This window comes from Linepithema humile, chromosome 6 (genome assembly GCF_040581485.1).
Source record: "Linepithema humile isolate Giens D197 chromosome 6, Lhum_UNIL_v1.0, whole genome shotgun sequence".
Taxonomy (NCBI): Eukaryota; Metazoa; Arthropoda; class Insecta; order Hymenoptera; family Formicidae; genus Linepithema; species Linepithema humile.
The window spans coordinates 13,584,192-13,599,190 of NC_090133.1; the positions used below are offsets into that span (position 1 = coordinate 13,584,192).

General features: G+C 28.8%; 1 protein-coding gene across 3 annotated transcripts; it reads right to left on the minus strand.

Annotated features, from left to right (window-relative positions):
* Positions 1-56: 56 nt before the first annotated feature.
* Positions 57-9,496, minus strand: LOC105673289 (very long chain fatty acid elongase AAEL008004-like). Of its 3 annotated transcripts, none has more exons than XM_067358457.1 (4): positions 8,460-9,496; positions 4,104-4,372; positions 3,622-3,924; positions 57-2,833 (listed from the first exon to the last, which is right to left on the minus strand). In XM_067358457.1, exons 1-4 carry the CDS (start codon positions 8,503-8,505, stop codon positions 2,660-2,662), a joined length of 792 nt encoding a protein of 263 aa, XP_067214558.1. In that variant the 5' UTR covers positions 8,506-9,496; the 3' UTR covers positions 57-2,659. The 3 variants fall into 3 exon arrangements, with proteins under 3 accessions (XP_067214558.1, XP_067214559.1, XP_067214561.1); XM_067358458.1 differs by lacking the exon at positions 8,460-9,496 and adding an exon at positions 5,014-5,173; XM_067358460.1 differs by lacking the exon at positions 8,460-9,496 and adding an exon at positions 4,819-4,907.
* Positions 9,497-14,999: the final 5,503 nt, after the last annotated feature.

The window sequence follows — 14,999 nt, forward strand, 5'->3', positions numbered from 1 at the left end:
AAATAAAATTTATTTCTTTAATTTCAATAAATGTATTGCACCAACAGAAAAAAACAAAGTATAGACATAGTATACATAATAGATATTAGATTTACTAAACATTGTTTCTTTAATACCATGGGATCAGGTTAACGTTATAATAATTATGATGCATATGTCATAGAGAATATATTATTTTTTTTTTAAATAAAAATACATTTCATTATACATCCGATCGCGGTAAACTGCATAGGTTAATTAGTCATCTAACCAAAGAAAAATAACGTAATAGATTAAAATTAAAATAGAACTTATTTCCCTTGTCACACACAATATGTTAGTCAGTATACTTATTGTAAATTAGTTATTTATGTGTTATTTTTTTTAGAAAGTGGTTATTTATAACAGTCTAACCGTGTTTAGAATTCATTACTTAAGGCCTCGTTAAAAAGCTCACAGTAAAATTGTCTGCTTAGAATTATTAAAAGTGCACTTGTAAATTAAATATTGCAATATGTATATATATTATTTCACTTTCCCCCTTTATTTTTTTTTTCAAATGTATTTCTTTTTAAGGTTCCTGAGTACTGGCCGCGGTTATGCTGGAATCGTGACGTCAGAAGCAAGAAATGACATGTAAAGTTTATTGCATGCCACTTATAAATAAAGACAATTTGAATAAAAAAAATAATAAGATCGCTTTAAAACAATTGTAAAAATGGGCGAAAACTATTTTTTCCCCCCAGACTTTACTTTACGTGCTTTTTACGACTATTTACTGATGATAAGCGGAAGAAGAAAAGTTTTCGTCTATTTTTACAAGTGTTTTAAAGCTATCTCATTATTTTTTTTTTATCCAAATTATCTTTATTTACAAATGGCATGCAACAAACTTTACGAGCCATTTCTTGCGTCTGACGTCACGATTCCAGCATAACCGCGGCCAGTACTCAGGAACCTTAAAAAGAAATACATTTGAAAAAAAAATAAAGGGGGAAAGTGAAATAATATATATACATATTGCAATATTTAATTTACAAGTGTTCAAGCCGCGATGATGTGAATAAACATTATGGCTGCATTTGCATAGCATGTTTTCGTGTTACAAGTATTATTTCTTGTACTTTTAATAAATATTAATAAATATTAAACACAGAATGACATCTTTTGTATAAAAGCAAGCTACTTTAATAATAGCTTTAAGACATTTTATTAAATATTAAAAAGTGTACTATATGGAATGCTTTCAACATCTCCAAATAATTTACTCAGCCGATTAATTCATTAGAATTGACTGAAATTTACCAAATTAGTCTTTAGAAGTTCAAAATAATTGTTCAATCAATTCGATTAGTTAACATTTAAATGATTAACTTAATTGGAAATCGATTCTATATTGATGTATAATGGCATAAATATCTACATAGAAATGATATTTAAATAAAAATAATTTTTTTCTATATTTATTAGTATATATGTATATTAATATCATAAATAATATAATAGTATAATAATATAATAGTACTATTATAAATAATATAATAATATATATTAATATCACAAAAATAACTAGCAGAGAATTTGGAAAAAAATAAGCAAATTGCGAAATAAAATACTTATATGTAAGAAGTTTCTTATTTTGCTGTAAATAAATAAAAGAGTAAATAACCTTTTTTTCTATATTTTATAAATTTTTAAAAATACAATTATTTGTGAAAATTGCTTTTATTTAACAAAAAATGGTTATTCTAATCTAAGGAATAAATTCTTTGCTTAACTTTGAAATGTCGTTAAAATAACCGTTTCATAGAGAACAGTGATGTCGTCACAATAGTCAAATAATATAATATATATACAGGGTGTCCCAAAAATTTTGACACAGCGGCCGTATGCCGGTAGAGCAGACCAAACTGAACCGAAAAGTCCTCTACCATTTTACAATTTTTACAAGGGTTAAAGAGATATTAATTATTAAAGATTACCGAATGCGAACGCACGGCTGAGATACGACCGCCTACAGACTACGGTCGCTAGGCGCGCGGCGTGCGGTAAGCGAAAATAATTATTTAGAAAAAAATATATATTAAAAAATATATATTATATTGAACGCGAAAAATAAAGCGGGATAACTTTTAATTTTTGCGCTGATAGTGAAATGCATCGATACGACGATCTCTGTGCAATGACTTTTTAATTTAAAATATAATAATGCAAAAATACATATCTATTGTTGTTTTATGAAGCTTTATTTACATTATTTATTACAGACTCTTCGTACCACATAAAATTTGCTTACAATTAACATTATAATATTTGCGTCGACGTACAATACGTTAATTGCTTTTTAAATATTATGCAACATTATAATTAACATCACATTATTCGATTCTTTAAGACAAAATACATTACTTTCAATAATTGATTAATGGATTAGAATATGAATAATATGAATTTATTAATATACATATAGCGACAAAACTTGAAATCATATGCATTTTATTATTTTATTTAATGTAAATTTGAAATATAGTCTAAAAGTAATTTAGAGAAATTATTTCTATTGACTTTATAATTGTGTATTTATTTGATTAATTTTTTATTACAATATTATTGTCATGAAAAGTAATATTAGAATAACAATATTTTTATTAAACAATATATGTTAATTATTATATAAATATTATTGTTGTTTTAGTTTCGGTAAAATATAATTTTTTTTATAAAAATTATAGAATAAATAAATAAATATCAATATATTTATATTAAAAATAATAATTATCTGTTGATTTTCTCTTGCTTCACAGGAGGACGATAAAACTTGCGTGCACAATAATAATATTGCAAAGAATTGCATCTAATTTGGGAAACAAATTATAATAATTTTAAATTTTTGTAAAATTTTGCATTTATGAAATTATATTAAAACTTATATAATTAACATTATAATTGACAGAAAAATTTTTAACATTATAAAATATAAATTTGTGAAATAAAATACATGATGGATATTTATAGAAACGTGAAACATATATAAATTTATGAATCTTTTTATAAAAAGTTATGTTGACTTAAACATAAACATAAACATACACAAGCAAGAAACATAAACATTTGTAAAATATTTTATGATTATTCAGATTAGTCAGTAGTAATCGGTGTATATTATTGAATATTAAAACTGTGTTATGCGAGACAAGGCTGTGTATGCTCTATCAAAGCTTCAACAAATAATAAACGTTTTATCAAAAATTTTTAACCGATTTTTTTTAATTATTAAAAAGATGTTGATAACTTAAGTCTTATTCAAGTTCATAAATTTTGTATTAATTTGATCGCGCAATCCGCAAAGATGATAGCAGAGTAATGTATAAAAAATACAAAGATTGTTCGATGGCTCGTTTTTTTTAATCAAACGTTTAATCCACAATACGTTATTTGCAATTGAATGTGTTCAATAATATTGTACTACTTATATTTTATAGACATTTATTAATTGCAATTTATTTTGTTTAAATTGTAATTTTGTTTTATTTGAAAGCTTTCAACTTATTACTTTGATATGAAATACATTATAATCTAGAATAATTGGCAATATGATTGTTAAAATAAAGATTTAATATAAGAAATAATAATTTAACTTACCAATTGTATCCTTGTTACATATGGTTTAATAGGCAGGAGACTTTTTTGAAGATTTGAACTCCACGCAGCCAGAAAATAATAAATATACATAATTACATGCACGGAACAATTAATCAAGGTAACAAATGTTGCTCTTTCGTCTAACATATATTTTAAAAAATACCAGGCGAAAGCTACGTTTGACACGTGATGGTATACGTGCAAACTGGAAACCTGATTCTGTTTTTTCCTTAACACAAATATACAGGTTTCAAAATAATCAAAAAATTTCAATAGTAGAAACCACCACATCATATTGAAGAGCTAAAACAAATATTATCGCATATTTATAAAATGTTAAAATAACTAAAGAAATAAGTATTATTTCTTAAATTTTGATTATTTTAAACAATACAAGCAGCAATTATACAATTTAAAATTATAAATTATAGAATGAGACTTATTATCTATTTAGCAATAATAATAATATTATAAATACATACTCTAATCGCACTAGGCGAAGTTGGATGTGGTATAAAACATAAAAAAGTATATTTCGAAAACCAACCACTAGATATGTGTTCCTTTACTACCCAAATGTTTGCCAATATTTGAATTATATTGTAGACCAATATAAAGGTTTTCAGCTTATATGGTGGCTTATTTTTCATGTAACGAGGACCAAAACGAAGAACGAAATACAAGTAAGCAAGAGTTATAAATATAACTTCGAAAGGTGAACTTATAAACAGCCAATTGCGAGTTAGTGGCTCTGAAAAAAAAAAATAATAATAATAATGCAATATTTAAAAACAAATGCAAAATTGCAACACAAATTTCGTATATATATATAGAGCATTGTTTTTTTTCTGTTCCCTAAATTAACTATAACTGTTGCTTAAAATAACTATAAATAATTTTTTTTTAAATAATTAAGATATTACAATTTTTTGGCTCGAATTATTCAAAATAAATCGTTACAAACAAGCTGCAGAGCCAGAGCTAGTTAGGCATGTTCAGTTTAGTACTTTATATCACATTAACAATACAATAGACGTTTCGACCATTCGGGTATAGTCATCTTCAGTACAATTATTAAAAAAAAAAAAAACTATTTTCTACATCATATTACAATAAATTAGTCCTATAAAACGTTTTTTTTTAAAACATTTAAACGTTAGTTGAAACCATATCTTCAAAGTCATACTCAATACCAACACAGTAAACCTCCAGGTCATTGAGCAAAAGAGTTCTCCTTATTTTACAATTATTGAAAAATTTAATGCGGTTCTCAAGGATTGCGCCATTATTAATTGATTACCATTAATCTAAAATATAGCAGGACTAAACGACCGTCAACCTTGACAAAAATACCCATCTTATTGTAATTAATTTATTAAAAATTATTCTTACCTCAATGCAAAACGGTAAAACTATCATATTGTGTCACCTCAATTTAAAAAAATTAAGAAAAATTAAGAAAAAATTATGTATAGTCCACTTTTTAAAAAACATGTTATAAGTCAGTCTGCCTTAACAGCTATTTAAAAGTCCATTCCATCTGAGAGGACGTGGTAAACTAGTTAAAGGTATTACTAAATTGAGATGTGAAGGAGAAACGTAGTGGGAGAATAATATTTAGGCAGGAAACAGATTGAGAACTGGCAAATACATGTTTGGCAATAACTCAGTGTCACTCTGCTTATTAAGACCACTTTTTTGTCGTTTTATGTGTAACATTTCGGAAATTAGTCTTTTACTATATGACATTTCCTTATCTAATATCTCAATATTCTCCCAATCCACTTCATGGTCGTGTTCTAGCCTGTGGCAGGATATAACTGACGGGGACTCTGTTCTTTTTCTTATATCAGATTTATGTTCTTTTATTTTAGTTTTTAATTTTCGTTTAGTTTGTCCCATATAACTAGCATCACAATCATGACAAGTTACTTTATAAACCACATCACATTGGTTCATAGAGTCTATGATATCTTTTCCTGTTTTTATGATTCTATTGAGTTTATTACTGCATGAAAAAGCTAAATTAAGATTGTATTTTTTTATCTTGCTTGTAAGTTTATCAGAAGTTCCTTTAATATAAGGTATCATGAAATAACCAGTTTTTTTTGTTTTATAATTATCATCCTTGCTTTGTAAAAACTTGTTGTTATACTTTTTTATTCTTTCAATAATAATATTAAAAATCAAATCCATCGGATAGCCATTCGTCAATAGTAGGAAAATCGTTTCATCGATGTTCCTACTCCAAAATTGTGGATGTGTTAAATTTAGAATTCTGTCAAATAAATCGATTATAACACTTTTTGTGTGTGATTGGATGTAAATAAAAACTTAGATATCTTCCCGAAAATGTAGGTTTGTGGAACAAATCAAATTTAATAAAGTTATTTTCTAAAATTAACTTCACGTTTAAAAAATTAATAAAATTGTCAATTCCTATTTCTAATGTAAACTGTAACCTATTATGCATTGAGTTGAATATCACCAAAACATTTTCTAAGCGATTTTTGGGAGCTGCAAATAATATGTCGTCAACATATCTAAAATAAATAGGTAAATTAAAAGACGTTCGATTGCCAAATTTTCCAGATCTTGTAAGACTATATCAGCTATTATGGGGGAGAGAGGAGAACCCATAGGAGTGCCAAAAATCTGCTTGTAAATAACATTGTTAAAACAAAAATAAGTCGAATTTAAAACCATATTAATTCCAATTAAAAATTCTTCAAATGGTATGGAATTGTTCTTTCTAATCCATTCCCATCTGTTTTTTATGCTCTCTATTGCCCTTTCAATAGGAATAATCGTGAAAAGAGAAACCACATCTAAAGAAGCTAGACAGTAATCCGGTTCCAGTTTGAAACCATTCAATTTCGTAACAAGATCATAACTATTTTTAATGTTTCTATTAGAATTAGGAATATTGTTTGTAATTATTTTGTGTAAAAAATTGGCAATCTTATATAAAGGGCTGTTAATAGACGAGACTATGACTCTAAGAGGATATCCATCTTTATGTATTTTTGGCAAACCATAGGCTCTAGGTATGATTCCATCTGTCTTCATTAAACATTTGTATTTCTTATCATCTATGTAACCTTTCTCCTTCCATCTGGAAAGCAGAGACCTCAAATTATCAGTTAAAATTCTAGTTGGGTCTTTTTTAACAATTTGATATGTGTTAATGTCGGAAAGTATGTCCACCATTTTTTTCGTGTATTCTATTTTACTAAGAGCAACAGTACTGTTGCCTTTATCAGCTCTCGTAAATAACACATCAGGATTTCCTTTGATAAATTTTTTTGTTTGTTTAAACCAATTGAGTAACTTTCTGTCATTCACACTGTTGTAGGAATTTCCCTTGCAAAAACCATTGATAACTGAGATGGTATCATTTCTTACAGAACATTTATAATCCACACTCTTTTTTTCTATATTTCTTTCTATGTTTTTTATAAATTCAATTGATGTTAGCCTTTTATCAGTTATAGGCATACTGAACCGTTCTCCCAATTGCATTAGTAATTCGACCTCTTTGGGAATGAAAACATCTGACAAATTTATAAACCATTTTTCCTGCTTTTCCTCTAAGTTCGACTGATAATTAAACTTGTCTGGATATGTGTATAGTTATGTGGGACAAACTAAACGAAAATTAAAAACTAGAATAAAAGAACATAAATCTGATATAAGAAAAAGAACAGGGTCCCCGTCAGTTATATCCTGCCACAGGCTAGAACACGACCATGAAATGGATTGGGAGAATATGGAGATATTAGATAAGGAAATGTCATATAGTAAAAGACTAATTTCCGAAATGTTACACATAAAACGACAAAAAAGTGGTCTTAATAAGCAGAGTGACACTGAGTTATTGCCAAACATGTATTTGCCAGTTCTCAATCTGTTTCCTGCCTAAATATTATTCTTTCACTACGTTTCTCCTTCACATCTCAATTTAGTAATACCTTCAACTAGTTTGCCACGTTTTCTCAGATGGAATGGACTTTTCAATAGCTCTTAAGGCAGACTGAGTTATAACATGTTTTTTAAAAAGTGGACTATACATAATTTTTTCTTAATTTTTTTAAATTGAGGTGACACAATATGATAGTTTTACCGTTTTGCATTGAGGTAAGAATAATTTTTAATAAATTAATTACAATAAAATGGGTATTTTTGTCAAGGTTGACGGTCGTTTAGTCCTGCTATTTTAGATTAATGGTAATCTAATTTTAGATTAATGGTAATCAATTAATAATGGCGCCATCCTCGAAAACCGCATCAAATTTTTTAATAATTGTAAAATAAGAACTCTTTTGCTCAATAACCTGGAGGTTTACTGTGTTGGTATTGAGTATGACTTTGAAGATATGGTTTCAACTAACGTTTAAATGTTTTTAAAAGAAACGTTTTATAGAACTAATTTATTGTAATATGATGTAAAAGATAGTTCTTTTTTTTTTTTTTTTTTTTTTTTAATAATTGTTTTAATAATAATGACCACACTCGAATGGTCAAAACGTCTATTGTATTGTTAATGTGGTATAAAGTAATAAACTGAGCATGCCTAACTAGCTCTGCAGCTTGTTTGTAACGATTAATTTTTTAAATGTAAAATTTAATACTTATAAACTATTTATATTTTTAATACTTATAAAAATTTAAATAAAAATTGTATTAAAGATTAATTAGATGTTATTTAGATAGGGAGAATTTTAGTTTTAGATTAGAGTTTCAGATGGATTAATTATTATTTTACAATAAAAATAAATCTGTTCTGTCTATAATCTGTTTAATTAATTATTGTAAAATAATTAATTGTTCATACTTACTTGATGATTCTAGTATGTAATAATTATAAATATCTTGCCATCCCATTGTGTAGAAGTATATTTAGTTTTGCGATGAATATTTTTTAACTATTTTTTTAACTGAGTGCTAAGACTATAATTACTTGTCACATGAAAAACTCGAACGATACTGTCACTTATTTCGCCTCTTCCTACTATTTATGCAAGTAATCTGCATTAAGATTCGAATTAAGTTTGCGGTAGTCAAGTCATTCTGATAGCATTGTCGAATTGTTTATAACCACGAATATTTATTAGTCATTGATTCCGTTTCACAAAAGCATTTCAATAATATATGCCAGCGCTCGGAATTAGTTGCACATTTCGGGCCGATTCAAGAGACAACGTCTCCTGTTCCCCCACCGCTCAGCCGCTGGCGGCCGAGCCGCCGATAGCTCTGGCGCAGGAGCGTTTTATATAAGAAATAGGCTGGGTTGTTGATGCACCTCTCAGAAAATAGTAATATTTTCTTTGCTACATAAATAATGTTTATTTTCATTAATAATTAAATATATATATATTATGTATTAATGAAAATAAACATTATTTATGTAATGAAGAAAATATTACGATTTCTTGAGAGATGTCTAAACAATCCAGCCTATTTCTAATATAAAACGCTCCTGAGCCAGAGCTATCGGCAGCCCTGTCGCCAGCGGCCGGGCGGTAGTGGGGGAACAGTAGACGTCGTCTCGGGAATCGGCCCGAAATGTACAACTAATTCCGAGCTCTGTCATAATGTGATAGCCGGCGTGAAAACGAGTGAATCAATGACTTAAATCATAACTTTGGAATGACTTTGCACCACAAAAATATATTTGAATAAAAACACAAAATAAAAGTTACAAAAGAACTTAGAAAGTTGCTTTATTAATTAATATGTTCAAAGTGCTCGCCACGAACTGCAATACACTGTTGTGCGTTTCCACTAAAAGATGCAATAGAATCTTTTAGTAGACGCACATAACAGTGCATCGCAGTTTGTCTTCTCTTAAAACTGTGTGGACGGAAAAGTACAAAAATTTTCAGGTATGCAGCGACAGAAAGCGAAGACAGAAGAGAAAAAAACGGAAGATGGAAATGCCATTATTGACCCCGTGCACTTTTGTTATTTAGTATTCACTCATTTACGTAAATTATGGGCATCATTCTAGGTAACAAAGTCTAGACCAGTGTTCGGAATTTCTTCAGCTTTTCAGCCGATTCTCACGGCACACGCAACCTTTCCTTTCTTTATTGCGCGCGCCGCAGCCGTTTGGGCCAGCGCCGCCGAGCGTTAGGAGCGGCGCTATCCGATTAATGTTGGATTCTTCTCCCTTAATCATTAAAAGTTAAAAATATTTATTAAAAATATTTTTTTTCTTAATAGCAATAGTACCTTATGGATAACGTGGAAAGCTATTGAAATATTTCGACATAATAAATTTAAAACTAAAAAAAATGTTTTTAATAAATTTTTTTAATTTTTAATGATCAAGGGAGAAGAAGCCAACATTAATGGGATAGCGCCGTTCCTAACGCTCGGCGACGCTGACCAAGAGGTTGAGGTGCGCGCGGTAAGGAGAGGAAAGAAGGCGTGTACCGTTAGAATCGGCTAAAAAGCTAAAGTAATTCCGAGCACTGTTTTAGGTTATCAAACAATGGTATATTATAATAATGAAAAATGCAGAATAGTTTCCTAAAACAAAATAAACCTTTTTTAGATTTTTATTGAATGTTTTTATTTTTTCAGGTGTAATTTGTCAGGTATGATTTTTCCGACTTTTATTTAATGTTTCTTCATCTTTTATATTTATATATTTTATATGTATATGTATATCTGGTTAATGCTTTTAAGAAAGTTTCTTAACATACTGTTTGATGTTACATCCTTGATGTAACTTTATAAAAATTTTAATTTTCTATCTATTTATTTTCAGTATGTAACTTGATATTCTTATTTTTTAGATTTTAATTAAATTAATTTATTTTTTTAATTTTTATGTAGTGTTTCTACAGGGTGTCTGGCAATAATCGCCCCACCGGTCATATACAGGTAGAGGAGGTCAAATCGAGTAGAAAAGTCCTTTACCATTTTTTGATTTTTGTAATAAGTACTAAGTAATTAACGAAAAAAGATTGGTGAATCCGTGCAAGTAAAGTGCGCGCAGCGAGAAGGACATCCCACTGCTATGCGATCACTAGGCGCGCGATGAAGCGTTGGGAGGAGCGCTCTACAAATGACAATGGCAACATACGAGCGGCGCGTAACGCTAGATCCTTGTGTCCTAGTGATCGCGTAGCAGTGGGACGTCCTTCTCACCGCGCGCGCTTTACTCGCGCGGATTCGCCGATCTTTTTTCGTTAATTACTCAGTACTTATTATAAAAATTAAAAAATGGTAAAGGATTTTTCTACTCGATTTGACCTCCTCTACCTGTACATGACCGGTGGGGCGATTATTGCCAGACACCCTGTATATCTTTATATTTGTATATTTTATATATTTAAATCTTTTTAATGTTTCTAAAGAATTTTATTCATTTTTATTCTCTCTCTCTCTCTCTCTCTCTCTCTCTCTCTCTCTCTCTCTCTATCTGCTATTTTTTCTACATTTATAATTTATTTGTTTTTTTGTAACATATATAATTATTGATAGGCTGCGGAAATTGATTCAAATTTGCAAGGAAGAAAACTTAAATCAGAAAGTAGCATAATAAATAGGTTAAATTTAAATAAATATTAGGAATAGATATTATTATAAAGGAATATTATAATATAACATGGTGGATGTTAAAATAATAAACAGTTGTAATTTTTGTGAAAATTCGTATTTAAGAATTAATTTTTTTTCTGGTATTCAACAATCTCGACAATTCTTTAATATTGTTTTAGTAGGGCTCATAAAAGAAAGTTTACAAAGCTAAAAAAAATACATCAAATATTTTTATTTTTTAAACTACTACAAGTATGTCAGATATTTGTGTTAGATAATACATGATCAATTTATTAAGTAAAATAGATCTCTCTTAATGACATGATACTTTACTATTTATTATCATAAAGATATATATTAAATACATTAATTTTACTAATAAATTTCCCCCAGATACCTTTTTAATTAGAAATAAATAGTACGTATAAATAAAAATCTTCTCTCAAACATTTTTTGATATTTGAGACATAATAGATTTTTAATTGCACTATAAAAGTGTCTCTATCTGAAAAAATAAATAGAGAATTAGAGGAAATTAAATGTGATATAGAAAGCTTTTCAAAATATACATCGATATATTTCATGCTCGCACAGGTACTCTTACGTTTTAGTTGTTATTTTAATTCACAAGGTTATTTTAGTTTAGTTGTTATTTTAATTCACTGGCTTGCGCGGTTCGATCTTGATTTTGAATCTATCCTCTCTTTTCAGAATAATATCGCCTCGCAATTGAAAATCTTCAAGCGACAAATCGGAAATGACACGGTAATTCCTCAGTATTTTTGATAACAGAACCTTCAGCTTTAACATAGCGTATTTCCACCCTACGCATAATCTTTGAAAAATGTTTGATCGTAAGCAAATGTGATATTTGTGACATAAAATATTTTTAAAAAATACTTGGAATACGCCAAAGATAAATTCAAGCACTGATTATTTGTTTAGGAATCTTATAATTTTAAAAAAGTCCTGCATGTTGCAAAAGATATTTGTTAAATACCTTGATCCGGCACTGAAAGGGATATAAGCGTAACTATGTCTCTGCTGCATATTTTCCGGTAGAAAATTGTCTGGATTAAACGCCGTCGGATTCGGATAATATTTTTCCATACGATGTATTACGAGTGGTGCAATTATCACCGTGGCATTCTTTGGAAGAATATAATTGCCTGAAACTATTATAGAAAAAAAAATTATATTATATTCTTTTTAGTTTACAAAATGAATACATAAAGTATATTATTGTTACATCCTGATAGAAGTTAATTTTTGTTGGACTCGGCGATCAATGTAAACGGGCCTGACCGCACGAGCCGAGCGGCACGTTTAGGACTTGCGACGATTTGTTAATATGCACAGAATTATTCAAAATTATTTTGATGTCCTGTGGATTTCTTAAAAAAGCGAGTACTCTTGGATCGAAATATGCACTTGCTATCAGCCCATATTCATCCCACATTTTTAATAATTTAATAGCCAAAGTATTAGGAGACATTCCTAAAGGCATTAATGCATGACCAAAGATAACGGATGGTGGGTCTAGAAAAAAAGACAAAATTTAATTAAATATAATTGTATAAATTTATTTTAATAAAAATTGTATTATGATAAAGTATAGTATACAATGTACCACATCAATAAAGTCTTCTAATTTAAAATTTTGACTTTAAACTCAGTTTTGGATTGACGAATTTTATAGCCAATTAACAAACTATTGAAAGTTGCGAGCTATTCATTAATAGTCATCAAAATATATAGACATAGAATATATAGATGCGTTCGACATAAAAATGCCTAATCAAAAGTATAATGACACCGCACGTAAAAAATAATGTTCAAGTTAAAATCTTAAAACTTAAAAAGTAGTCAAAATACTCATCTAGTACATACGTGATAATTTCTTTATAAGACGAGCTGCTCGTGAAGTCTCAATGTAATAGTAGGCTACGATTAATATTACGACGCGGCTACGATTAATATTACGACGCAGCATAATTTACAGCTAGCAGAGAAACAGCTATGATTCGCAAACACAAAATTGTTTCTGCAATCGTATTTATTGCTGCAATCGTACTAACGATACTTTTGAATTTACTCGTAACCTGCAATTAATAAGCTCGTAGACAGGAAAGAAACAAAATAAATTTTGCTTAATCCATACAGCACACAAAGATTCCATACACATTGCATCAATCTTTTATCGCAATGTTGCAATATTGCAAATTCACTGCAAAATGTTGTTGCATCATTGCTGTGGGATTGCAGCAACGTTAAAATGTCCGCTTTTAGGAAGATTGTAACGAAATATTACAGTAATATTGCAATGTAATGAATTTGCAATAATGCATTGTTATTGCAATCTTAGAATAATGTTGCATATATTTTTATTTATTCGGACATTTATTTGTCCGATTTTTGAACAATTAATTCAATATCTGAATTCCCTGTGTTGAGGTCGTATCAGAAAAATTAAACTGATAAAAATAATTACTATGTCTTTAATCTTACTAGCCACTCTTTGCAAGTTTCATATAATCATCATGACTAAAACTTAAATACGAGATAGATTTTGCAACGTGCGTCGCATAGCGGTAAACGAACGAACTGTGATTACCGAATATTGCTATTGCAATGTTGTTGGAATGTTACTGTCACATTCTCATGAAATATTACAATTACATGTTGCAATAATGTCTCAACAATATTACATTGCAACTTGCAAGATTGTAACATTGCTGCAATGTAATTGCAATGTTCTGTATTGTATGGGAAACCTTTAATTAAGTATACAGTAACCTTACCAAAATATAAACGACTTGTGTCGCAGTTTGAATAATAATGTGGGAGAATAACATTTCGTACATCGGCGTACGTCGATCTGACAATGAGTTGTGTTAGGGACGAGTCAACGGTTGGTGTTAGTCCGACTATGTGTATATTGTTAATGAGGTCAGTGATGTTTTTGAGGGGCGATGTTTTTAACCGGCAATGACGACGTCGTTTTTCGAGAGAGAAAACGTCCACGACCGTCGACGAGAGAACAGCTGTAATCATCCGTATCCTTTAACTCAACTTACTATATTGAATAAATCTACTTGTTTTAAATAAAATAAATTAGTCAATAACGAAAAACAATTCCCACAATAAATAAATTCATCACAAGTAAAATATCGCTTATTTGCAATACATAATGACATTTTTGTAATAATTGCCGTTTTTGAGTTATTGATATAGAAAAAACGATTCTTCCCGAGTCGAAATTTTTCTCCTATTTTTAACCTTAATGTTCAATCTAACTAATTATAATCTAATTAATTAAAATGTTCAATCTACTTAATTTGATACTTTATGCAGTTACGTAATCTTATTTTAAAATTATTTAACCTCTGGCTCCGCACAGAATTGATTTAAAACCGTATAATTCTGTTTAAATCAGATAATTATATTTCTACTTTACTGTTCCTAGCATTTCAATCTGTTTTATTTATTCAATCTAGAAACTTAGTTTATTCGATCTGTTTTATTTATATTACGGGAAAAAAATGAAATTGTTGAGTCAGCAAAGCTATAGTTTGCTATATAAAATTTGTATTTATAACTAAACAGATTTATTGGTTCAACAAGGAAGTTATATCTGAAAGCAGTTGTCAGCATGCTCATAAAACAAACTCAGTTTTATTATTTCAGTCATACAATTAGTATAGAAAATTAATATGAGTTTGAAAAATACAATTCAATAATTTTAATAAAAAATAATGCTACAGTTATATAATATATATTAAACAATTGAAGATTTATGTATTCAATCTTCTTATCAAAATTATTTT

Excerpts from the sequence above, each read along its gene's own strand:
- LOC105673289 (XM_067358457.1), bottom strand. The coding sequence starts at position 8,505 with ATGGGATGGCAAGATATTTATAATTATTACATACTAGAATCATCAA. Across the intron at positions 4,373-8,459 it reads TTACATACTAGAATCATCAA|AGCCACTAACTCGCAATTGG; the intron begins GTAAGTATGAAC and ends TTTTTTTTTCAG. Across the intron at positions 3,925-4,103 it reads CTTCGCCTAGTGCGATTAGA|CTCTTCAATATGATGTGGTG; the intron begins GTATGTATTTAT and ends TATTTGTTTTAG.